Here is a 27,855-nt window from a genome sequence, read left to right on the forward strand (position 1 = left end):
CGAGTGTGGAAGTTGCGTGTTTAATATGCGGTGCTGAGTTCTCTGGTCTTTGTTATTTATTTGCTTATCGATGTATGCTTCATTTAACGAGGCTTTCAATTGATAATGTTATATAACATGAACTAATAGGTTCACTGGCCAATAATGAGTTGGTAATGATTTAGAAGATCCGGTCACAGTAGCAGCGTGGTCTATTTGTTTTAATTCGCATATTGGGGGTGGAGTCCAACTGCTTCCAATCTGCACGTCGGCCTATACCTACCCCGGGTGATTATGATGACGGGGAATTTAGTGGAATGAAGATTGGTAAAGGAAACCCAAGTTCTCGGAGAAAGCCTATCCCAGCGCCACTTTGTACATCACAAATCCCACTTGACCAGACCCGGGCTCGAACCCGGGCCCGCGTGGTGGGAAGCCAGCGACTAACCTCTCGAGCGGTGGCGCGACCTAGCCTAACGGTCTAAGGCAGGCATGTCAAACTCAACTTGAACAGAGGGCCACCTAGCCCTATAAATAATAGTCCAAGGCCGCACTTCAAAATGGGAATATAATACATTAGATTTTGATACAAGGACATTTAATTCTATTTGTTATTTAGGAATAATTTCAATATAATTACCTAAAGTCACATATATTACCGTTTTAAAAAGCAAGAGAATGCCATTATTGACAAGTATCATACAACTTTTCAATATGTAAAAAGAGAGATTACACAAGAAATTATGTTGGAAATAGCAAAACATTGAATTTCCTGCAGCTTGCTAATTTATGTCTGCGTGAGACGTCTTGTCTTCTGGTCTGTTGGAAAATTGTCTTTACAAAAAATATTTCTACTATAATTTTAATATTTATTTTAATATCAATTAGCTCTAAAAGTTGAGGGGCCACATGTTTGACACGGCTGGTCTAAGGCATGTACTGTCTTCGCTCGCTCGGGCGCTGGGATCGTGGGTTTGAGTCCCAATCAGGGCATGGATGTTTGGTATGTATATTTGTTTGTGTTTATGTTGTCCTGTGTTTAGGTAGCGGCCTTGCGACGGGCTGATCACTAATCGAAGATGTGAAAAATTATTATGGAACTATCCTATCTCTCTAAGATCCATTTTAACATTGTGCATCCACCTAAGTCTTCCAAGTGGTCTCTTTCCTACTAGCTTTCCCATCAATATCCTATATGCATTCCCTTTCTCTCCATTCATGCTACATGCATTGTCCATCTCATCCTCGTTGACTTGATCATTATAATTATACCAGTACTTGGCGAAGAGTAGAAGTTATGAAACTCCTCCTGATGCAGTTTCATAAACCTGCTATCGCTTCATCCCTCTTCTGCCCAAATATTCTCAATACCCTGTTCTCTGACACCCTCAGTCTGTGTCATAGTATTATATAAAATAGTTTAATGTTTGTGCATGGAACATTGTAGACATACACGCACTACTTGAAAGCGAACAGTTCCAGTACTGTATGTGTTGTACTTCGTAATGAATGTTAGCCTTGAGGAAGTTCTACGCTGGAATCGGTTTAGACGAAATTAAATTGCTTCACGTGTACTGTCGAACTTTCTACCGCATGTGAAATTTTAGTAATGCACGCAATTCAATTTGTCCAGCTGTGAAATTAGAGATTATGGCGACAGTGTGTGCAATCCATTAACAATTTTGACCGCATTAGAGATTTTCCTTTCTTCAATTTTACACGTGTATACTGTTATTACGGTCCCCATAGCAACGTCGATACATGTAAGCGTAGTTATGAAGACCCGTCCGGAAATACCTAGAAGACAGTCGTGGTCTACTTTAAGTTCTCAGTTGAGTGATGGGACTTCCTGGTTCTTTGATAGGTAATAAATTATTCAATGATCATCTGATGCAAATTGAAGGTTCATCACTGCAGTTACAAAATCTCGCTATTTAAATTTTCATATCTAAGTGATTTTCCCTAAGATATCAGTTACTAGCCAATTTTAATGGTCGTTTTAGATTCGTGAACAAAATTAATCTTAGTATTTTGATACCTCAAGTCTCACAGACCTCAATGTTGTTTATACTCTCACGCATTGGAGTGACGATAGCCTGGTTTCGGATTGATACCCGGATTTATTGCGCAATTTCACAGTTAATAACTACACAGATCAATATCACATACAGACTAGCGTTATCAGTCATGTTGCTTGGTAACGGCTTCCAACCGTGAATGCTCCTCTGCTTCCGAGCTTACTTCCTTTGCAGTGTGGCGACAATCTCACGCTAAGCTCTTACCTTGACCTCTGACTTCAGCCAGTACTTCTTTCAGCTACTAGCTTCCGGACTGGACTGACTTCCAGCTGCCACCTCCAACTTCAGGTGTCAAATCTCGACGGGCTTCCGAGCCGAACTAAATGGTTTCCAACTGCCGAACTAATTGGCTTCAAAGCTGAACTGACTGGCTTCCAACTGGCACGAATCGTATAGAAAACAACCGCTTCCAACAGTTAATCTATTGTTGCTTAGCAATGACTCTGGCATTTCTGCGCGTTACACAGCCATTGCCTAGCAATGACCAATTCTCTGGGCCCTTATTCTAGTCGTCAGGCCTCATGTCACAATACTATGGCTGCAAGGTTGGTAAAGGGGCGATGATAATGCTCATTGAGAAATAATATTAAAATGGATCTTGAAGAGACGGCGTAGGAATGTGGATTGGATTCATATGGTTCAGGATGTGAACACGGAAGTTTGTCCTCGGTTTTCCTGAAGTACTGAAAATATTTTGGCCTGTAGAGCGCATATCCACTTGTCAATATTGACCCTGCTGCATGGAGTTAGTCACAGTATAACACATTCTCATTTATAACCTGGAGCTTGTCGTATTTTAATATTCTGTTGTGTTAAATAGACTCCGTGCACCTGTTCTCATTTCATCCGCTTGACGCAAGACGCCTACGATCTTGGATTGTTGCAGACTGGATTAAAGGTCTCGAATCTCCCTCACGTCATGGATACGTGTCTGCATGTTTGTCATTCTCTATAAGCTGAAGCCTTGCAATGGACAGATTTCCTGCTTAAAATGTACAACGAAATATGTAAAATATTTATATGCTTTTACTTTCGGAATTAATTATGAATAGTAGATCGGCGAGCCTAACCTGTTACTTATGGAAGAAATATTCTTTAATTCTACAGCCAGAGTAAAGATTGTACACGTAGTAAACTCTTGCTCAAGGCGGGAGGTACAGGAATTGGGGCGTGGAAAGAAACTATAGATCACAGGGATAGTACAGTGATATTTATTTATGAACAAATTGTGTGATGTAGTTAAAACATAATCGGAAAAATAAGAAATAAAATGAGAAGTCAGCGGACTGTTTGTTACTAGATAAAATCAGGGCATAAAGTTAGGCATCAAACAAACTTTTATTCCGATACGACGTGGCGAGCAAACCACATGACACAGTTTTTATTTTTTTTTTCGTTTGACAAGCTTAGTGTTGTATGGGATTACGCGGACGTTGAAAGAAACCGAAATAATAAAATTCCCTTTGCGTAACTAATTAAGCACTACGTCATGAAGGCGTATAGGGGAGAGGATGTATAGATCCATATATTCTTAATCTCGGTACTAGCTCGAAGTGAGTGGTCAGCTTCAAGCCGCGGCAGCTTTATCCCCGGTACCCATTGGATGAGATGTTGGGTGGACCCCAGAGCTACTGCATGGAGACAATTTTTGACGTTACCGGGACTCGAACTCCGACTCCTCTGTCGTCCATCCTGTAGCTAGACGCTATACCAACTACGCTATCCAGGCTCCTATATATACTGTAACGATTTTTAAACAATAAGCTGTGTAATATAAAATATTTTCAACTTCGCCGACAAGCGGCGGCCGCTCGGTAGGTATAGTTCGCTTGCGGACTAAATCCACGGAGTTTTTTTTGTTCGTATATAAAATATTTTCAGAAAGTTAAGCATTAAAGAAAATATTGACGGGCTGTTTGGTAAAGGACAAAAGCTTGGCACAAACAAGCTTTGTACTTTATACTTTACTTCATGTTTGACGGATTGTGTTCGAGGTATAATCTAGTTTCTTTTTTCTTTCGGCAGGCACTTGTTCATATTTATTTTCATGCGTGTAATCGAATCCGCATTGGAAAAATCCGCGCTGGAGGAAGGTTTTCTGTGTTTGAAAAAAAAAAACAAATTGAATTGTAGACACCTCTACTTGCCTTAGTGTTCGACCGACGGACGTAGAGAACAGACAATAGATGAGTGGGTTGGCGGCGGAGTTGAGAGGCGCCAGGCTCTGGATGAAGGACGCCACAGCGATGTTCGTCTGGGTCCTTGGCACATGGCCGTACACTTGCAGGAGATCGAACACGATGTACGGACTCCAGCACGTCACGAACACTGTAGAGATACAAGCAATATTAGCCCTTGTCTACACACCGCTCTTACAGTGGCAAATCTGCACACTTTTGTATTGTTTCTGAGGCTCTCAAAGCAGTGACTATGAAAAGTGGGTCTTCTGAATTGTAACGGTGCACATTTCTGAGAAAGCCCGACGTTTCGGAAGAACATCGCCTCTACATTCAGGGCCGTTCTGCTTGTCACCTGCTTCTTGTTTAGTTTACTCGTCATTCCTGAAGATGGAGGCAGTGTTCTCCTCCGAAAAATCTGTTGACATACCAGATTACACAGCGTACATCACAGAAATTATGACTCTTCATGGTGACTTGTGAGAACCACGAAACCAACAAAGAAGTCTTCCCTTCTCTTATTCTTTCATGCAAATATGCTGTTAGGTAGGGATCGTTGGTCTGCATCTTGAATTAGACGCAGTTCATGAAAAGTCTGTAAAAACTCAAAGATGGATGCAGTTTGGATTTCTTCCCACTGACTTAACTACGAATTTATTTAACATGTTCCCAGTTGTTCAAAATTTCTACTCAGAACGTCAAGTCATAATGATAATTATGAATATAAGGAAACCATAGAGATTTCCATAGACCGTTTGTTCTTTCTTTTCACTCTCTGCATGAGCCTGATGAAATTGATGTGAGTACGAATCACTGTAAAGTGGAAGTAAATGTAGCATTCAAGGGACTTCTTGAGTAAAACTGTAAACACATGAAGTAGGAACAAGTGTATGACTTTCGTCTTCCTATTCTGGCGTTTTCGGAATGGATATTACGTAGAAATACGCTGAAGAAAATATGGAACAGGAATAATTTCCAAGAACTCTTTACTTAATATGGGCAATGAAATGAAGCCTTGAGATATAATACGGTCAGCAAAAATTGACTTCCTTTGAGAAGTAATTGAGTATACATTCAGCAGACCATCAAACTGACACTGGCATTCGACGAAAACAAAATAAATTTAATTTAAATAAAATTCAAAATTAAAGAAAGAAACCATAACATAATATTTACAGAGAACCAATGTCTCATTTTTATGAGCAGGTGTGGTAATGACATTCGTTTGGAAGTAGAAACATTGAAGGACCATTGAAAAGATGTTTTCTGGTTTCTTATACCACGTGGTATGGTAGAAATATATCGACGTTTCAGTGGAATTTACTGCCTCCATCATGCTTGCTTGCTCATCTTAAATCTTACATTTCGACACTGAAGATCGAGGCAGTACGACCCTATGAAACGTTGAAGAGCTTCTACCAGACTACAGGGCGTCATATACCACACGGTAGCATTATACAGCATCACAGCCGTGAGAACCTCAAACCTCAGAAGATGGTCTGATGAAATATAGAATGAATCCGGGAAAGACCTGCAAGCCCCTGAAAAATTATCTTGATGATGATCATGAAGACAAGGATGCTGATTATGGTGATATTTAAGCCGTATATAACAGACAATTTAATTATCTGAATATTCCTCCTTCGAAAAAAAAAATTTAAATAGAAATAAGAAATGTGTGCATCTTCGAGGTATCGGATTGTAATGTCGGCTGGCCACCCTGACCGATATTTCCCTTGTTTTTCTCAGTCCCTTCAGGCGAATACCGGGTTAGTATGCTCGATTCCTCTCCACCCCCTTCCTCCTCTAGTTCAAATACGACGGTTGGACGGTAGATATAAAATCAACATCACTGAACTAAATGCGCATGGGATCGATGCTTATGTGAAAGTGACACTTTTAATGAACACAAATTGTAATATTTTTTCTGAAGGGAATGTGGAGTCAGCATAACGGTGATGGAGCGCGACTGCCACAGTATTGGCAAACTGTACTCCAATTTGGAGTAGACACTAAACATAATTTTTACATGGAGTCTGCATTTTCTGAATTCCGTTATTTTGATGTTTATAAATGTAAATGCAAATCTCGTAGGGAGATAATTAAAATTTACCTTTTTCTTCTTATCATTAAGCGCGTGATTTCACAGATTTAAATATCGCTAAAATATGCTGAACTCCAGCTATTCTTATATTAAATTCAAACGTAGCAGTTAGATGACCTTTAGTGGATGTAGTCGAAATTCGCTGTAAAGCCGCGGTGCGCACCAGCTGCGGGCACTGCGCACGAGCGCTTAAGAGCACGGGCGGGCCCCTACAGGCGGGCATGATACAATATAATTGATTGTTTTGGGACGTTACGAGTAACGCGGGCGTATACAGCTATAGACAGATGGCCTCCCTGACAAAGAAGTGAATGGGGAGATAGGCTTCAGTCCGATCGGAAAGGGGGGCTAGTCTGGTACACAGACAGATCCAAGACAAATGAAGGCATTGAGGCTGGGATGTATGGATGTGGCACGAGGAGAAATCTTAGCGCCAGCCTTGGACAGTTCACCTCTTTATTTCAGGCAGAAGTGTATTTCATCAAGACATGCTCACTAGGGGTTACAGATTGGGGTACGAGATGAGAAACATGAAATAGCCTATCTAGTGGTACGACTGAAATTTGAATGTCAATTTGTTGGTCCTGAATAAGCATGCGCCATGTCAGTAGGAGTTGCCAAGAAGGCGGTTAGGGAATGAACGGAGATCATAAAAATTACTGAGAGGCCTTATCAGGTTACAAATATGCAGAGTTTCCTACAAGGATCCTCTGCCAGAAGAACTAGGGAAGTATTGAAACTAAATAGAAAGTAGCGACGATTGGCGGCAGGACTATTTGCAGGACACTGTTGCCTGGAAGGATACCTTTTTCAATTGGGATTAACCACCAGTCCCACTTGTGAAAGTTGCCTGGGGAAAGAAAAACAGTCACACATGTCTCATGTGATTATGTTGCTATAACAAGCTTAAGATGTCTTCATATGGGACACTATTTAAAGGAGTCAGGTTTTCATCAAGATGTCATTTTAAGTAAGATATTGCACTTCGTACGAAGAGTAGGATTGTTTTGGGGCTCACCGGAGGGGGGGGGGCAGGAGACCACTGATGGTCGTGGCGCAGGGACCGGTTAAGGCCCACCTGCTATTAACATTTATAGGCAGATTGCCGAATCATGTTTTGGCCGTGAGCATTACTGGTGTTGTAAGATTTGAGGCTTTCACGGCGGTGACTATGAAGAAAGCAGTCTTCTGGGATTTGGCACCGTGTATATGTGGTGTTAACCGNTACAAATATTATTTCATATGGAATACATATGAATGTTTATCATGTATCCATTTTCTGACCCATAACATACTCGTAGTACATGCAGTTTATGAGAGTCACAGAATGTATTAAATTATCATCAGGATTCTTACTTATAATTTCATCTTTTAAAAATCTGTTTCCATAACAGAATGACTGAACATAACCTCTATATATGATACTATGAAAAAAGTAAGCAGGAAGTGACATGTTTAACGAATTTTGCAGCTGCAAGTCGTAGAAGTGTGTTGTCCCACATAGAGCAGTAAGGCATTTCTTATCCCAAAGAGAAATGTACGAGTAACAAAAAATTGCCGAGAGCACTTACATCAAACCTTTTGCACGACAAAAATAAATTCCTTGCTCATCACCTTCGAAATGGTAGGAAGGGAGAAAAATGGGTTCAAGAATTCTACATACGTTCTGTAGCCAGATTCGAAGTGTATTTTTAGATACGCGCATTACATATTCCTCTTAAATCATTAAAATTATGGCGCACCTGTGACCAATTCTATTATATTAAGACTATCACAGAAAATGGGCGTTTATCACCAATATCAGCGGAAGCAAATCCTGCTCTTCGGCAGACCTCTTACTCTTCCGTCCAGAGAGGGGTAGAGAAGACACCGTGGTTCCGGACTTGGCACAGTCGTTTGGTGTGAAAATTACGTACGGTGTTTTAAATTGTTTTAATTTATATTTTAAGGTTTCTAATAACTGTAGTTCAGATAATGAATCGCCTCTCACGCGTCAATGTACAGCTTTTCAGCCTTAAAATACAACCCCGTTTTGCCACAAAATAAACAACATTTTTGAAAATGAGATCGTCTACAACGACGGGAACAGTAGTTTAATCCAGATGTTTTAATTTTAGAATTCACGCACGTAATTAACGCACACTTATAAGGTGGCACGCGGTACTTTGTTGCAAAGCCGTATATTGACTTTAATGTGACGTGACGGTACTGCAACCAGGCAAGCTAATCATGGCAAATATGAGTAGAAGTTTCTCTGTTTTACCTGGAACTGAATTATTCAGAGGCACCGGTACTCTCTCAATCGTTAGAATGGCCAGTGACTATAGACTTTCCTGAGGCTGGTCACTCAGCGTAGGTCTTAATGATCTCTTCTTTTTCCCATGGCGCTGCAGCCTTTTGGACATTGGCCGCTTTCTTAATCCTACACACAGTCGGTAGAAATCTTTGAATGGGGGATCAGCCCGTCTCAAGGCCTCTACCTACACATAGAACACAAACACAGAAAGAACGTACACAGACATCCATGCCTCGAGTGGGACTCGAACTCACGATCCTACTGTTCGAGCGGGAGAAGACGGTTCATGTTTTAGACCGTGTGGCTACCATCATCGCCCTTAATAAAGTTAAACTTTGAAAAGCTGCTTTCAGCGCATGTAATAGTCATTCTATTATTCCCATTAGAATACGCTTATTTGAGTACACACTCAGTTTTCCGTGAAGAGTAAACATGAATATAGCTTTCATTTCGGAAACATGCGAAGGAATTGCTACTGTAAACACTTGCAGTTTTTCATACAAGTCACAATCAAAGTCTTCGTTAAAAGGCAACTCTTTTTCATATTCAGGAAGTTCTTATTTGACATTTATTTTCAAGTTTGATACTTCAAAAGGAAACCAAAGTTATCAACAAATTTAACAATTTCCAATTCCATTAACATAATGAAATGTACCACTCTGACCTGAACTTATAAATTTGTTATAGGCTCTTCAGCGTTCTTGTAGTTAGTTAGTTATTTAGAGAGGGTGGGTTTCCCCATGCACCGCGACCAGTTTGATCTATTGTGCTTCCCTCTATGATATTCTACCAGTCTCTTTACCCTACCGATAAATGGTGTGTGCCATCAGTCCCGCCGAGCAAGCGAGTTCGGCCACTTGCTTAGCGGTGTCTATAATGCTTTCCCCATCTATCAGAGGCCTTAGAGACTATTGTTGGGCGGGAAACGTCCTGTAATTTGTCTCAGTGATCTCCTTTGGGGATATGAGGTTCTTTTACGTGCCGTAAAGTTACGACACGGGACACACAGCTTAAAGTCCCTCCCGGAGGACTTGTTCCTGAATTTTTCCGCCCTTAAAAATTCGACGACCTCCGCCGGGTATTTGAACCCGCGTACCACGAGTCATGAGGTGGGAACGCTACCTCTAGGCTACGGAGGCCGCTCAGCGTTCTTGTAAATAAACTTACTTTTTCTCCATGATTTTCTTTTCGGTTCCAAAGGAAACTCATTCAAATTACGAGATCTAGTGTGAGATCTAGCATACTGACATTGTTCAAACCAAGCACAGAATCGTTAAAGATGTGTAAGAGTACAATTATTGTGGTTTTGAATATTATCCACCATCCAACGCTTGGGAGACTAAATTCTGGCTTTGATTTGTTTCATTTTGGTCCGTCACACTAACAGTTACAATTATAAAAGACAAGTCCGTCCAATGTGACTATTTCAGTTTTCTCACTTGATGATTCACTTGCCTTACATGTTTCGATCCATTTGGATCATCTTCAGAGGCACCAAACACTTTTTAGAAACCACTATCACAACAGTTGTCATATCAAATACACATGTAATGTCCAAGTACACAATGTTCCATCTATCAGTCACAGCAGCCTTTCTGGTTATAGAAATATTTAAAGTTGTTTTAAAGTTTTAAATCTTTGTTAAAAATTAAAATACATAAACCATACGGTTCGTGTCAATAACCCCTGTTGTCTCTCTTCAAGGTGGCCGATGTTGTGCCGCCTATGTAACTTGAGTAAGGAGATTCTTAATATTGTCCGTTATGATTTCTTGGCCCGCTGAATTGTAAATTCTGGTTTCATCTTCAGGTAAAATCCTGAGACAGAAACGGAGCCAGAATCAAGTCTCCGAAACATTATATTTTAAATAAAAAGCAGAAAGACGGATAAGGTCCCCAAAACAATAATTTTATCAATACACCATCGTCACAAACTCTTAGATTTTATTATGTGTTACAGTGGCTTCTGAAAAAGTTGCGAAGTTCTGTCGGTTTACATATTTTATTAAGGCGAGACGAAACTTCCGTCCATAGGATCCATACAAATTCAAGAGTTCTCATTTCATATTAAACCGTTCCGCAGTCAGTCTCTCTCGCCGAATCATCACATGCCTCACGAAGTTTTTCAGTGGCTTCAGAATATGTTATCTGACTACGTGGCAGCAAACTTTCGTCCTCAGCAATAAATCCTAACAAATGCTCAGAAGACGCGTATATAAACATACATCTGCATATACACACAACACTTGGATGTATCGTCGACTTACATGACATAAATTTAGACTGTACACTAACTTTGAAATTTGACTTCAGAAAAAAAAAACAGTGGGAGGTTATGGGTTGGATTTATACGGGTCAAAATGGGGTCAAGTAGCGATGTATTGTGAATACGGGTTACAATGTTTTGGTCGATTTTCTGCTTCTAATATTTTAATGGAAAATATTACATAGGTTCTAAGTAGAGAATGAAATGATAGAGTGATTATGAAGGATTTGGGAGGCGTTCGTGTTTTTCTTTCTCAAAATACTGCTCTGACTTTCGTCCTGTGAGACTGAGAACAACCACGAATAACCACCGTAACTTGTAACTTACTGCAGATTCAACCCTAATAACGTGCCTCCAAATTACCAACACAGAACATTAATCCCAAATTAGCTTCTTCAAATATGCTGCCTAGGAGTCTGATGAATTTCTATAGTCCGTCCAGGAGGATATAAGAAAAGGCTCTAAACAGTCTAAAACTATCTTGCTTATTCACCATACATAATCATTGTAAGGTATGCGACACTTTAAAGAAGTGGTTTTCAACTTTTGTGAGACCGTGGCCCTGTAAATTCCTTTTTACATGACGAGGGTCCAGCATAATTGATGCCAGCGTCTGGTACCCGGCCGCGACCCGGCAGTTGAGAAACACTGCTATAAAGCTTATGTCGTTGAAAAGGCTCAGTTAAACAAAAAAAAAAACATGCTCTAAGGCTGAGTTGCATACCGTTGTAATCCATAAAAATTTTTAATATTATTTATCATATACAGTCAATTACAACATATTTAGGTTGTACAAATATTATGTTTTTGGACATTATCCATCATTTTGTCTCTATCTAAAAACCGTCCTGTTAATTTTTCAAAACACAACGTTTCGGAGACTGGATTGTCTTCGTCTTCAAGTAAACCCTACTCGGTTGTGCCCAATCGAAAGAGCTAGTCCCTATCTAAGGAAACTTGTTCATCATCGTCACAAGCTTTTAGATCTTATGTTTAAGTTGGCTGTTTACCAACACATTGACCGTGCCATTGCTCAAGCGGTTAGTCGCATATTTCCCACCGCGGCGGCTCGGGTTTGAGCCCGGATCTGATCAAGTCGGATTTGTGATGGACAAAGTGACGCTGGGGCAGGTTTTCTCCGAGCACTTCCGTTTCCCCTGTCAATTTTCATTCCACCAAATTCTCCATCATCATAATCACTCTGGGCAGGTACAATAGGCCATTCAGTGGCCGACGTGCTGAGTGGACCCAACTGAACTCCACCCCGCACTATGCGAATTAAAAAAAATTACCCACACATTTCTCCGCATCTTTTTTTGGATGTCGAAATATCTGGGTAAACAGTCAACCTACACGTCTTGTAATTGATGGTATATGATAAATGATAATGAATAATAACATAAGAATCAGTTACTTTGTTAATGAATCCAACTCTTGAAGTCTGCAAATTGTAATCACTGAAATTGCTATTTTCTGTGCTCATCTGCTTGTACGCAGGTTTGTACCCGTTCGGGAACGGCAGGAAGGGGAGGGAGGATGCGGAACTCGGAACCCGTTATTCCAGCCTTTACAGTGAGCTCTGAAAGTAGACCACTTGAATACTTAAGGGAGCATTTGCATTTAATTAAGGGTATATCTAGCAAAAAGTAACTGAAATCTCCCGAATGGTACTTTATCTCAGTCTCTCTGCGGGGAAGCGAAGGCCAAAATATGAGAGGACAAGTGCTTTTTATCACTTTCATCAGTAGCTTCGCCATAAAATTAAAGCTCATTTATTTTGCCGTTCCTTGTGGGAAGACCTCTTTATGATAGACGAAGTGTATGATTTTATTTTATTTTTCACACGATTTTTATTTTAAGGAAAAAAACAGTATTTTTATTTTGGCATTAGTGGATTTGTTGCTTAAAATTAGAGAAATTTCCTTCGCTACAACACTGATGATAAAAAGAATTAAGGTAAAAGGCAAAGATGTCCCTGTATTTAACTAATTAAGCACAATGCCATGAAGGCGTATAAGTGAGTGAATGTATAGGCCCAAGTTTTCTTGACCTCGGTACTAACTGGAGGTGAGTGGTCAGTTTCACTCCCCGGCCGCTTTACCACCGAGGAAAGAGACCTCGTTAGTCATTGGATAGTAGGTTGGGTGGGCCCCAGAGTCGGTCTGGACGACATGGAGAATTGAAAATTCTTGACCCTGCTGGGACTGGGCTGACCCCAGACCGGCTCTGGGGTCCGCCCAACCTTCTATCCAATGGGAATCATGGGCTCTTACCCCGGGGTTAAAACTGCAGGGGCGTGAAGCTGACCACTCACCTCAAACTAATGCCGAATTCAAGAAAGTGTGGATCTATACATCCACTCCCCCATACGCCTTCATGGCGTAGTGCTTAATTACTTAAGCGCAGGAACAACTTTGCCTTTTTAACATACTGCCGTAATAATGCGCGAAACATATTGCAATAAGGAAAATATTGGGGACTGTTAATTCAGTCCGCTTTGTATTGGGCAGCAGCGCGTTTAGACCCGATAAAGACCCTTACACTAAAGGGAGTTCCTATTCACGTCTTATAATTTTCGCGATTTCTTTGTTCAAACTGCACAAAGTGGACGCATATAGGGAGACTGTCTCTGTCTACCTGCGCATGTTCCATGCTCGGAATTTCGAAACGACAGCACGTGTGATGCATACAAAATATGGAAATAGGCACCATTTCAATATCTGTGAACAGTTTAAGGTCAAAAAAGAGGAAGTGTGGTGTGAATGTAACTATACATACGCATACGCACACACGAGCGAGTCTTATATGTATACTCCTACTCCAATATAAAGGAAGTACTTGTTATTTTCTCGTGTGAAATTGGGTCAGGAATGTAATTCAGTAGCCCTACAAGTTGGCAGTACGCACTTCGCTTTCAGTAAACACTTGATAATTTTTTTTTTGCTAGTCTTCTGCATATTTCACTCAGATGGTGATCACCAAGCGGAAAGGATAGACGCTGTAGTTTGTACGGTTCTTTACGGACATTTAAATTAACCTGTAACTACACCTGTGGCAGGTTTTATTTCGATACGCATTTTACTCGAGCTATCAATGACAAGTTTAGATAATACATACTTTTAATATTCATTCATTCTATCATTCATTCATGATTCATGGAGCTGAGCCCTTCTTGAGAAGTCGCCAGTTCTGCAGCTACTCAACTTCTCAGCATTTTATGGAACCAGAAGGTTCATTACCGTGTTCGCAAGAGCTCTCCACTAGTCGCTATCCTCAGCCAGATGGATCCAGCCCATATCGTCTCATCCTATCTTACTAAGATCCATTTTAATATTGTTCACCCACTAACGTCTTTCTCTTCCTAGTGGTCTCTTTCCTTCTGGCTTTCCCGCAAACATCCTATATGCATTCCTCTTCGCCCCATTCCTGCTACATGCTCTGCCCATCTCATCCTCCTTGATCTGATCATTCTAATTATACTTGGCAAAGAGTGCAAGTAATGAAGCTCCTCTTTTTGTAGTTTTCTCCAACCTCACGTCACTTCATCTCTCTTCGATCCAAATATTCTTCTCAGCACCCTGTTCTCAAACACCCTCAGTCTATGTTACTCCCTTAATGTCAGAAGCCAAGTTTCACAACCATACAGAACCACAGGTAAAATTAAATTTTTGTATATTCTAATTTTTATGTGTTTATACAGCAGACGAGAAGACAAAAGGTCCTTAATATAAATAATACGTATTTTTAATATTTAACTTACAAAATAACATCTGAAAATTAAAAAAATTAACATTTAAATACATACGAAGTATGTATATTACAGTTTACAAAATGGTCCATTTAGTTAAACATGCATTGTCCACCAGTATTACTATATTTTCAGTGAACACCAATTTTATATGATTACAGAATGTGTCAATGAATTTTTTGCTGCAAATCGTTGTTGGCTCTGTGAATTTCATGAGGCAGACCTGTTTTACTAGTATATAATATAGCGGATCACACCCTTCCTTCCCCAAGTGAGTTGTTGTCATGTGGCCCATACTGACAGTTTATGTTATAGTTTCTTTCTTCAAGCATTTGATGGGATCTGGTCCTGACTGTTCTGAATACCACCAAACTGATCCAGTTGATGCTGTTCATTTGAAAAATATATTTGGGCTTCAGAAGCTATACCAGGTCTTGTTCGCCGAAATAAATATTCTGCCAATTCATGCATGTTCCTCCAAGCGTGCAAACATATCAACACTGACGAAATTTGAACCGACATATCATGTTACCTCACTACATTAACGCGTTCTTTCCAATTTTAGACTTCAGAAGGATAGGGGCAGAAAGGGGAAGATTGGGGATGTGATATGTGTACGTAGGCCTTTTCCCCTAGGCGTGAAGGCAGCCGAATCATGAATACTCCATGTCAGCTGCTTCTGTTGAAGTTTATAAGAATGTAGAATTATATTGGTTATTGTTTATAGGATAGAGCCGGGGTAGGTTATTCATTATAGCGACTGGCTACGGGCTGGACGAACTAGGGGTCGGAGTTCGAGTCCCGGTAGAAGCAAGAATTTTCTCTTCTCCACGTCGTCCAGACAGGCTCTGGGGCCCACCCAGCCTCCTACCAAATTTTACTGGGAGTTCTTTCCCCGGGGGTAAAGCGGGCGACACGTGAAGCTGACCACTCACATTCAAATAGTACCGAGGTCAAAAAAGTGTGATGTATACATCCAATCCCCCATACGCCATCATGGCATAGTGCTTAATTAAACACGGACAAATTTACGTTTATTGTTTAATTAACGACTCTTTTCAATTGTATTTTTACAGTAAGGAAAGAAAACTAGCGGTTGCTTATTTTACGACACTATTTCAACTTCTTCCTTGAGAGGTTGAAGGAAACCACGAACAAGTTCATGAAAATTTTCGGTATCCCGTCCAGAATTCGAGCCCGTGACTTCCCGAATGTCAAGGCATGACTGATAACTCTGTCCCGATGTTTCAGTAAATATGTGGGAGCCTCAGCTTTACCTTCCTCAGTATTTCCATGATATGATGCCTAACTTTAGTTGAAGCATGTCTCTGCCTTACTTTTCTACAGAAGTTTTCATAATGACCAGAGCGGCGGCGAAATTACTTACGTCATGACGAAGCAGAGGCGCCAGACATGAAGTATATATGAATAATAGCAACAGGTAGCTATAAAGGGAGCATTTAGTTGATAATCAACCACATAATAATAAAACACATTAACACTCTTGTTCGCTTGTTATTCCTCGGTATATTTATCTTGATACAGAGCAATAAAATAAGTCTGAAATAGCCCCCCTCAACAAATGGAACACTCGAACAATACACGTGTTCTGCGTGGACAGTGAAACTCGTAGCAGTGAGTGGCTGCCGACACAGGAACAAAATTGCCTTCCTAAAATAAAATGACACCGCCCTGACATGGTCGATACAGTACATTGCTCTGTCAAAACTTCTCTTTGATCCTCGCCCCATTACACAGACAGAAGAAAATGCAGCATGTTAACTGAACCACATGTAACGGCCATGTTTATGTAAGCCAATAGTATCTGTAACTTTGGCCAGCAGCTAATGCAGCATAGCCACGTATACACTTTCGGTAGTGTACCCAAATTTGAAACCGAAATTTTAAGTTCATGATTTTATTGAATTTAAGATTATATGTCTTGCTATATGATTCCGTGTAGTTTTGTAGATACGTACCAACTTTCCGGATGAATATTCTATATCTCTTTTTATCTACTATGATATGGAAGGCACGCGGTGGCGTAGATGGTTGAGGCACTATGCTACAAGCCGGAAGGTCGCGGGTTCGAGTACCGATGAGGTAAATTTTTCAATTGAGCTAATCTTTCCAGCAGCACTATGGCCCTGGGGTCGACCCAGCCTCTAAGAGAAGTGAGTACCTGGAATTTTCCTAGCGGTAAAGAGCTGCTGGTGACTAAGGCTTACAATCTCACCGCCATTCATGAGTAGATTTCCTAGAAAATGTTGGGGCCTCGACTTCTCACAACCCTATGGGCCTCCAAGGTCTGTTATAAGGATAGCTTTACCTTAAGAGCCGGGTTCGCGTAGTCGGTATAGCGACTGGTTACGGACTGGACGACTAAGGGGTCGGAGTTTGAGTCTGGGCGGGGGCAAGAATTTTCACTTCTCCATATCGTCCTGACCGTCTCTGGGGTCCACCTAACCTATCTTACCCGGGGACGGACTGGACGACCAAGGGGTCGGAGTTTGATTCTAGGTGGGGGCAAGAATTTTCACTTCACCATGTCCTCCTGACCGGCTATGGGGTCCACCCAACCTACTATTCAATGGGTACCGGGGACTCTTTCTCCTGGGGTAAAGCGGCCCAGGCGTGAAATTGACAACTAACCCCCAGCTAGTGCCGAGGTCAAGAAAATATGGATCTATACATCCACTCCCCCATACGCCTTCATGGCGTAGTGCTTAATTAGTTAATCACAGGGACACCTTTACCTTATGATATGGAAGATATGGTATGTATCCACCAAACTATACGGCCTCACATATCGGAAGGTAATATTCTTCATAGTCACCGCTTATCTCGAATATCACAACTGAAGTCACCAAAATTTCAATATGATAAGTGTCTAATAACTCTTCACTGAACCGAGTGGGTTAGCTTAGCGGAAAGTCTGGACTTGTATTCGGGAAGTATTTGATTCGAATCTCGGTCGGGATAACGTATGTTCTGACAAGTTTTTCGTGATTTTACTCAGTCTCTTCAGGCGAATGACGGGATATTACCTCGATCAGGTTGCCACCGCTTCCTTTAAAATCCTCTAAAATGAATTACTCATCAGTCAGCCTACCAATCGGCGCTGTATAAACTAGATGAATGATGTATACACTTGTTATGGGGACCGGGATGGGGTGCTCAAGGAAGATGCCCCTCCCCAACCCACAAATCATATGCTGTTTTTCACCACAGCTTTTTATTCATNAAAATAAATGTCATGATAAAATAACTGGAAATAAATGAAGCAAAACAAGTTAATAAAGTTATTGCGTTCCTGCAATCACTTCCCCTCTATGTGAGGTTGCTAGCCAGGCTGCGACACACAGGTCTCTACTTACATAGCGTAGCGATACTGTAGAGGACAATCATGGTAGCGTGTAGTGCTGGTAGAGATCGGTGGTCACTGCAGCTTGACGCCTGCCGCCGTAGGATAGCGGTTTCCCCCTGGAGGATGGACCTTCGGCTAACTTAAACTGTCACTCTGTCTATACTGACGAAGAAGTGCTTCTACTTCCTGTGTACTGAGTTTATATGTCCTTACATCCTCCTAACCATATTGTAACAGCTTTTACAATTGGACCTCTTGTTCTAAACTAGCAAGTGATTGCATGGTGCTGAAGACTCGATACAGGATATGTGATTCATCCCCTTATGTCAAATGTTCTGATTTTCGCCCTCAGTTAAGTTACTCATCTTGCCGACATTCTTTGTCAGCTCTCCCGTGTAGGAAGTCTATGCGGTGTGGCTTCCTAACGTTACTCGCTCTGGGTTTTCTGGAACCACATCCTATATCCTGTAGCTAAGCCTTTATTCTTACGTGAGTAATAAAATGATGAAATTAATAATACATAGGCATGCATATGCCTGAAATTCTTATCGCTTCCAATGAAATCAGTAACACATAAATCAGTTAATACCTATACATGTAGATAGGGTGAGGTCACGAGGTCACCTCATAACACACTATGGCCTGCAGGCCAGGTTCAGACCGTGAGAAACGGCAGGTTGAGAAGACTCAGTGCTTGCTGCAGTGAATTGCAGACTGTGAATTAGCGATAGCGCTAGAGCTATTTGTAGTTACGATGTTTAAGAGTCCAGTAAATCCAATTAACAATCCAAACCTCGTCTGTAGTCACTCAGTCGCTTAAAAATATATACCTGATATTGGTCCCATTTGGCCGAAGATTACGGTATATGAAATATAGATTAGGAAGCCGGTCACGGTAGCCGAGCGGTCTAAGGCATGCACTGTCTTCGCTCGCTCGGAAGCCGGGATCTTGGGTTCGAATCCCACCCAGGACATGGATGTTTGTGTGCGTTGTTCTGTGTTTGTCTACAGGTAGAGGCCTTGCGACGAGCTGATCACTCGCCCAAGGAGTCCTACCGAATGTGTAAGATTTAGAAAAACCGAAGTGAACGGAGTTCATGGAGGTAGGCCTAGGCCCACTGGGGCTGTAGTGCCAAGGAAAAAATAGACTAAGAGGTTTACCAGTAACCTTCGAACTAGTACATTTACAATATTTTATTACGTTTGTGCATCATGCATTCAGAATGGATACTATATGTTGTATAATACACTGTGTTTCTGAATTTCTTTTGGGGTTATGTTCTGTATGAATATTCTAAGGAGAGCGGTCAGTCTGTATGTATTCTGTCACTCACTCACTGACTCACTCGTGGAGGTGAGCCCTTTTTAAGAAGTTGCCAATTATGCAGCTACTCAAGAACTTCCCAGGATTCTATGGAAACTTAAGGTTCATTATCGTATTCACAAGAGTCCTCAGCTGGTCCCTATCCTGAGCCACATCAATACAATCCATTCCATCCCATCCTGTCTCTGAACCATTTACGCCTTGGTCTTCCCATTTGGTGTCTTTCCTTTTGGCTTTTCCACCAATATCCTCTAAGTATTCCTCTGCTCCCCATTTATGCTGCATGCCCTGCCCATTGCATTCTCCTTGATTTGGCCATTCTAATTATATTAGTAGAAGAGTACAAGTTATGAAGCTCCTCATTATGCAGTTTTCTCCAAGCTCCTCTCACTTCATCTCTCTTCGGCACACCCTCAGTCTATGTTCCTCCCTTAATGTCGGAGACCACGTTTCACATAATGCACAACCACAGGCAAAATTAATTCTAATTTTTATGTTTTTAGACAGCAGACGAGTAGACAAAAGGTTCTGAACTGAATGGTATCAAGGATTACCTGAATTCAGTCTCCTTTTAATTTCCACCTTAAATCAGGTTTTGAGTTGTTATAGTCATTCCCAAATATCTGAACTCTGTCACATTTTAAAACATTTGGTAAGTATCTATATGTATTCTGTCTGTGTGTAAAATTTATTCTCTGTTCAGAGAACAAATAGTTTAGTTTCTTGGGGTGGGGTGAGAATGAGCCCACTTGGTACGTCGGCCACTGATTGGCCTATTGTACAAGTCCCGGACAATAGATGATGATGGTGATGATGATGAATGTGGAGCAGGAGGTGGGATGAAAATTGACAGAGGAAACCACAGTACTATGAGGAAACCTGCCCCCGTGCCACTTTGTCCACCACAAATCCCATATGACCTGACCTGGCCTTGAACACGGGACTAACGCCTGAGCTATATCACTGCCTGTTCTTTAGATTACATGAAATATATCGGTACAATATTGTACCTTTTGGCCGTTTCGAATTCTTTATTCATTTTTTACGTGTTGAGGAATAAATGTGGAGGAACTAGAATAACGAGGGAAACGGAAATAATGGGATCAGATGAGAGAGCCGAAATATACGAGTATTTCAAGTGAATTCTGTCTTGCCTCATTAGTGTTCATTTACTGTGTATGGAAACCTGCTGATGAGCTCATCACACTACAAATATTGAACTGCGTAAATTGTGGAATTATTTATCCCTACATCTCTTAAATTACTCATAGGCCTGCACTAGAAAGCGTTTAGAAGGAGAATTGTAGTTCTCAGTGATACACGGATGCATATTCGGACATTCGCATATTATAAAAGCCGCTTCTTGAGGAAACAGATGAAGTTCGATAGGTCGATGTGAACCGAAGCCGAATTGGTCCACAAGCTGCGTCTTTGCATTTCTTGTTGTTTTAGCTGCAGTAATCACGAGGACAGAATTTAGTATTTCTTGTTACCTACTTGAATAGTAGATCTTTTAGGGCAGAGCCTGGAATCCGTTGAGAAATCTCAGACATGAAATATATAAACGGACAAACAGTAATGCTGTCTCAGTTACTAATCATTTGTACGCACTTTGTGCAGTTAATGAACAAGAGAACAAGTTTCATTCATTCATTCATTCATTCATCAGTGGCACTACAGCACTTTATTGAGCCCTGGCATCCTCTACAGTTTCATAATCTCTTTTATACAGACGCTAGGACTCCTGGGACAAATGATAAACCCGTCTCAAAACTGCTGCTTACTCGCAGGACAACATAGACCTCCATGCCTTTTAGTGGGATTCGAACCCACGATGCCAGTGTGCGAGCGAGTCTTAGGCCTCGGGGCCACTACGATCGGCAGAGAACAAAATTAGGCCAATAAAGTTGCTAGTAATCGAGCAAGGACGGGAATATATTTGACAGTGAACAATATCTTACGTGAAGATTTATGCCTTCTTTGGTGGTATAAAATGTAGCTTGGCAGGAAGGTCATTTCGTTCCAGAGGAAGCTACTGTCGCTCATAGGCCGGCTCGATGGCTCTATTCAGCGCTTTCTTCTCTATGCTCTTTGTCAAACGAAGATGGTAGAAAAATAATTCACTCTGACTTCATAGTTAGAAACTCTCACGAATGTTACTGTTTACTCGCATAGGTATGTCACGTAGCATTTCAGAACTTGTAGCCCCATAAATACTGGAACGCAAAAAAAAATTATTATATCTCTAACAAAAAATTGGCATAAAATATTGAATTAATTTAATCTTATTTTCATTTCTCTTTCTCTCTCGTGTGTATGATTCTTTTTCGTGACAGAAATTAGCACCAAGAATCCATGTGACATTTTTCCTCAACCGGCAGTTTCAAGTTTATACTTTGTTATTATATCTGTATTAGAATATCACTAACTTCAGGTGACAGTTTTTCTTCTGCACTGAAAGTGTAGGCTGCAAATTATTCCGATACTTGGGCATTTTCTACCAGACTACACGGCGTCATACCACAGAAGACTGTAATCTGCGTATTTACCGTCGTGACAACCTCAAATCTCACACAGTGTCCTGGCTCGGTAAACATGTTTTGAAGTAATATTTTTACATGTCTAGCCTTGCTTTCGAGAGCATGGTAGTCCCAAACATAACAAGCGACAGCTATAGACATATTCCTTACCGAAGAGCAGAACATGGTACAAGCGGCGAAAGGAGAAGAAGGATAGCAAACCCGTTTTTCATTTAAGACGTTTAGTTTTGTGACAGTGTCTGATTGCCTTGTCGGCAGAATGGAGGAAACGCAAAAAATTAGAAGGTTGCAGATTGAAAATTTCGATTAATGAGTGGGGGGACAGGGGCACTCAGAAAAAAAAAGGGATGTAGCAAGGGTGACGCTACTTTGGCCCTGTGGAAATCTTAATTGAAATTCATTTTGGAGATCAATGGGGGAAATAGCACTAAAACATGTTTGCGATTTACATCAGTAAAGTCACGTTATAGAAACCCAGTCGCCGCCTTGAATTCAGATTTGACTTTGCTTAGAAGTGACACTTGTACATAATGGGCGATGCATCTGGGGTGCTACACTCACCGACGTAACTCTTTCTTGTAAAGACATTGACGGCCGTAACTGTATAGGGGAATGTCATGTCACTTTTATTTTAATTTTGACTCAGTAACTGCTAATCTTCACAGTTAGTTATCACAGATATACAGCTCCAAATATAAAGGAACACGTGTAGTAAGTAATTCATAATAAAATTTTACTCGACATTTTGGTGCTTTAAACCATGATCAATTAATATTCTAATTAAAAGCACTGCGGAATATATTGGCACCTGTACTTGTATTGTGCGACATTTTAATAAATGATCTTTCCAAGCGTACCAATATTAATTTCCTGACTATTCACCAATATCCAATTATTTCATGAATAACTACTCCTACACTCTTTCACGCCTCATTTTCATCACACATGTCCTGTGATCCCCCGAGAAATTTTACGCTTTATCGACAAACTGAACTGTATGGGCATCCTTCAGTAACCGGTGTCATAAGGCTAATTATTACCATATAGAAGATAACTTATTTTTACAAAACAATGAAATTAATATCATATTTGATTCAGTCAGTTACGAAAGAGGCAGGAGGATTCCTCTGGGGCAACGAGAACGGAGCGTGAAGGTGACTACTCGGCTCCATTTAATCATCATCATCATCAGTAATCTGTCAAGACGACAGGTCCACAGTCTCTTTCAAAACAATTCCTCCACTTAATGCGATCTAGAGCTTTCTCCTTCAAATGACAGTATCCTCTTCTGTCCCCAAGGTCATCCAGCATCTTCTTACGTCTTCTTCCTCGTCTTCTTGTCACTTCTATCCGCCCATCTATCTTTCCTTCGATAGCTTCTTTTAGAAGGCAGTTTCTGCGTAAAACATGACCAATCCAATTAGCCTTCCGTTTTCTTATTTCATGTAGGATATTCCTCTGCTCACTGACTCTAATTAACACTTCTTCATTTCTCACATAATCGGTCCAACTGATCTTCTCCATTCTTCTCCAACACCACATTTCGAAACTTTCCAGATGTTTCTGATCTACTGCCCTAAGTGTCCATGTTTCAGCCCCATACAGAGCTATGCTCCAAATGTAGCATTTCACTAGTTTCTTCCTCAAATTTAAGTCCAATTTGCTGGTAAAAAGATTCTTCTTCTTGCTAAATGCAGCTTTTGCCATGGCAATCCTGGATTTAATTTCACAAGTACACCTTCCATCATCTGTTAACAAGCTACCCAAATATTTAAAACATTTCACATTCTCCACTTGTTTTTGGTCTATCTTTATTGTGACTGGGGTTGGTTGTCTCGAAATTTTCATTACTTTTGTTTTCTCCACATTCATTTCCATGCCATAGCACCTTCCAATTTCAATTAGTCTATCAATCATGCCCTGTAGCACAGTTTCTTCCTTAGCCATTAACACAAGGTCATCTGCATATTTCACAGTTTGAATAATTTGCCCTCCTACTTTGAAGTCACCGAGCCCATCCAGAGCTTCCTTGGTAAGGCATTCGCTGTACAAGTTGAACAGAATTGGTGATAAACAGCATCCTTGTCGAACTCCTCTTCCAATCTGCACACTTCCTGTCTCCCCCCTGTCCAGTCGTACTCTAACTTTCTGATCCATGTACAATTTGCTAATCAATCTTCTTTCATGCCAATCGATACCTGTTTCTTTCAGGATCTGCATTAATTTGGTCCAGTTTACCCGGTCAAATGCCTTCTGCCAGTCTATGAAGCAAACACACAGTTCTTCATCTATCTCCAAAGTTCGTTCCGCTATAATTCTCATCATCCCAATTGCATCCCTGGTTCCTTTTCCTCTTCTAAATCCAAACTGATCTTCTCCAAGTACATCCTCTATTTTCCTTTCAATTCTTCTTTTAAGTATCTTTGCTATTATCTTTGCTGTATGTGCAATAAGACTTATTGTGCGATGGTCGCTGCATTTTGTAGCTTTTGTCTTTTTCTTTAAGGCAATCATTGTAACTTCTGTAAAGTCCTTGGGCCACTCTCCACTTTCATATATGGTGTTCATTAGTTTTGTCAGTGTTTTCAAACCACCTTCTCCCAGTAACTTGAGCACATCTCCAGGTACATCATCATCTCCTGTAGCCTTTCCCTTCCTCATTTCCTTGATAGCTTTTTCCACCTCACTTTGTAAAATATATGGTCCTTTCTCGTCTGTATCTACTTCTTCTTCCGGTTCAACTTCTAAGGTTTCTGGCCGATTAGGTCGATCATATAGTTCTGAAATATAATTTTCCCAAATTTTCAGCACTTGCCTCTGATCTACTATTCTATTCCCCTGGGAGTCTTCGATGCCAACATTTTGAATCCCATGATTCTCTTTCCATCCTAGTTCTTTTGTCTTCATGTACATCAAATCATAACGGCCTGTTCTTTGAAATTCCATAATCTCATTACATATCTTCTCAAGATATTCCTTTTTGGCCCTGTCCGTGGCTCTTTTCAATTCATTCCTCAGTCTCCTGTATTTCCTCCTGCCTTCTTCATTGTTGACATTCTTCCATTTCCTTCGCTCCTCCATTTTACTCATCATCTCCTGTGTAACCCATGGTTTTCTTGCTATCTTCTCAACTTTACCTACCAAATCACTGATAGTATCTAACATGCATTCTTTTATATCGTTCCACTGCGCTTCAGCATTTCCGCTTTCACCTTCAATTGCACCGAGTTTCTCTTCTAGAGTCTCTTGCACGCTTTGTCTTTGAGCATATAACTTCTCCAAATCCCATCTGGGTCTGCGCTTTCGAAATCCTATAATTTTCTTCAACCTGGTTCGGAACTTGGCAACCAGCAAGTTGTGGTCAGAGTCAATGTCTGCCCCAGGAAGCGTCTTCACATCCTTCACACTGTTTCTGAATCGATGTTTCACAAGGATGTAGTCCAGCTGATGCCTCTTCCAATCCCCAGGTGCCTTCCATGTGTAAATTCTTCTCTTTGGCTTCTTGAACCAAGTGTTGGTAACAATCAATCCATTTCGTTCACAAAAGTCAATAAGCATTTGACCTCTGTGATTCCGTCTTCCTAGTCCATGTGATCCAACAATATTCTGATATGGTTCATCTCCAACAATGCTGTTCCAGTCTCCCAATATGATGCTGTTTGTGTCTCCTCTTCCATCTTCCTGAAGAATTTCTTCAATTGTGTCATACACTTTTTCCACTTCATCATCTTCATACTCTGATGTTGGCATGTACACTTGTATAATCAGTATATCTACCGGTTCCGCCTTTAACTTCAGAGCAATAATTCTGTCATTACAAGCAATCTTCTTAACAACACTCCTCACTACACTTTTATGCACCACTATTGCCACACCTCTTTCAGCCCGTTCACCTCCGGAATAATACACTGTATAATCACCGCTTCTTATTTCACCTTGTCCTTTCCACCGCACTTCGCTGACACCTAGAACAGACACTTCATTCTTCTGCATTTCCGTTTTCAAATTCTCCAATTTTCCTGCTTGATTCAAGGTCCTGACATTCCATGTTCCAATCTTGTATCCATGCTGTTTCTTCTGATCTTCGCACTTTTTCTTGTTGTAACGCCTGCATGACATTTCCTCTAGAAACGCTCCTCCCCGGAGATCCGATTGGGGGAGTAGTTTACCTCCGGATTGTTTTACCTCCAAAGGAAACATCTCGCATATATGGTATCTCTGTTTTTGGAAAGAGACTATCCAGGAAAAGTGATAATGTGGTAGTTTTTCCATTTGCTTTCCACATCGCAGTACAACAGCCGTTCAAACCACTCTGGTCACGCCTGTTGCTATACGAACTTGAACCATCTCGAGCTTCATTTGCTCTGTGCTTCAAGTCGCTACTGATGACGCTGCTTCCGGCATCAGTTTTTGGTGTCTCTCTTCGTCTGATGCCTACCCTTTGACCTGTCCCGCAAGGGAGGCCCTGCCAGTAGCTATGCTACCGCTGGTGTAGCTCTCAGGGTCCTTGGCATACTCAAACCCCCTCACCACGATAAGGTGGAGACACCAACATCGAAGATAAAATGCACGGATTCTTTCTTCCACTTCCCCATACATTTTCATGGTAGGGTTAAGAATTTTTTCTTCTGCACGCCGTCCAAACCGACTCTAGGGTTCACCCAACCTCCTATCCAATGGCTATTATGGGCTTTACCTCGGAGGTAAAGCGGCCAGGGCATGAAGACCACTTATCTTCAAGTAGCGGCGAGGTCAAGAAAATATGGATCTATACATCCACTCCCAACTATACCTTCATGGCGTAGTGCTTAATCAGTTAAGCACAGGAACAACTTTACCTTTTACCTTACAGGATTTGTGTTCCTTCTTTTAACTCCTTTAGGAAAGATTTCGCTTTCATACGGTACAAACAGAACAGAAAGACTAATGTTTAATAGAGGAGTTTAGCTCAGGTTGGCTGTCTATTAAGAACTCACCGAAAACGATGACGAAAGTCATCTTGATGGTCTTGACTTTGGCTTTGGGTATGATGCCCCTGGAACTGGCTCTCCGGCTGTCGTGGTCCTCCTGCTGGAGCTGTTGAAGTCGTAACATCCGATGCTTGCCGCTTGTGCGAACATAGCTGCTGCTGCTGCCACTGCCACTGCCACTGTCTGCAACAGCAGAAAACTTGGTCATAGCCACGCGACAAATTCATGGCCAGGCAAAGAGCCTTCATTTCTCATGTTTCGGTCAAACGAAAGGCCAATAAGAAACAAGCACAAATAAAAAAGTAAATATAATCCTAAAATTACATCCGAACATGACTGATATAATTATTGCGATTACAGATTTTATTTGTTTTTTGTTTATTTTGTTCTGAATGGGTGTGAAACTTGGCCTCTGACGTTAAGGAAGGAACATAGATTGAGGGTGTTGAGCAGAATATTTGGACCGAAAAGAGATGAAGTGACAGGAGGTTGGAGAAAACTGCATAATGAGGAGCTTCATAACGTGTACTCTTCTCCAAGTATAATAATAATATTATGTTATTATAGTTGAGCATCCTGTTACACTCGCACAATATATGTAAGATAAACACCGTCTTAAGTGTAACAATTTAATTTAGTTCTTTCTTCTTTCCCCTCACTCCACACTACATGTTTCGGCCCTAAATGGCCATCATCAGGTGTGTATTCTTACTTAGCTGTTACACTGCTTGTTAAAATTTAAAATCACCAGTCTTTGTAATTGTATAAAATGTTTGTTAACCTACACACGTTAATTTTGATTTCTAATTAGCACTTTTTTAAAACTTTAATTCAAGTTAAAATATCTATAAAATTTCTATAAAATTTCTGTTCTTTTCCTTTTTCAAATTTTAAAATTAAAATTTTCCTCAGGGTACATGCCCTATGTCTAAGTGCTGCAGCGGCCACTTCTTGTTTATCGTTCTTCAGGTATTGTTCTGTGTAGGCTCTCTCTGTGTGTGTCGCTG

At 40.9% G+C, this 27,855-nt stretch overlaps 1 protein-coding gene across 1 annotated transcript in view; it reads right to left on the bottom strand.

Moving 5' to 3' along the window:
• LOC111874293 (cardioacceleratory peptide receptor-like) overlaps positions 1-27,855 on the bottom strand; it is a 309,517-nt gene that overhangs the window by 18,839 nt on the left and 262,823 nt on the right. The window contains exons 7-8 of the mRNA XM_033755399.1: positions 26,855-27,031; positions 4,205-4,385 (exon numbers count right to left, since the gene is read on the bottom strand). Of these exons, the coding sequence (XP_033611290.1) occupies positions 4,205-4,385; positions 26,855-27,031 (358 nt within the window). The remainder of the gene's footprint in view (positions 1-4,204; positions 4,386-26,854; positions 27,032-27,855) is intronic.

Source organism: Cryptotermes secundus, unplaced genomic scaffold, assembly GCF_002891405.2.
Source record: "Cryptotermes secundus unplaced genomic scaffold, Csec_1.0 scaffold2013, whole genome shotgun sequence".
Taxonomy (NCBI): domain Eukaryota; kingdom Metazoa; phylum Arthropoda; class Insecta; order Blattodea; family Kalotermitidae; genus Cryptotermes; species Cryptotermes secundus.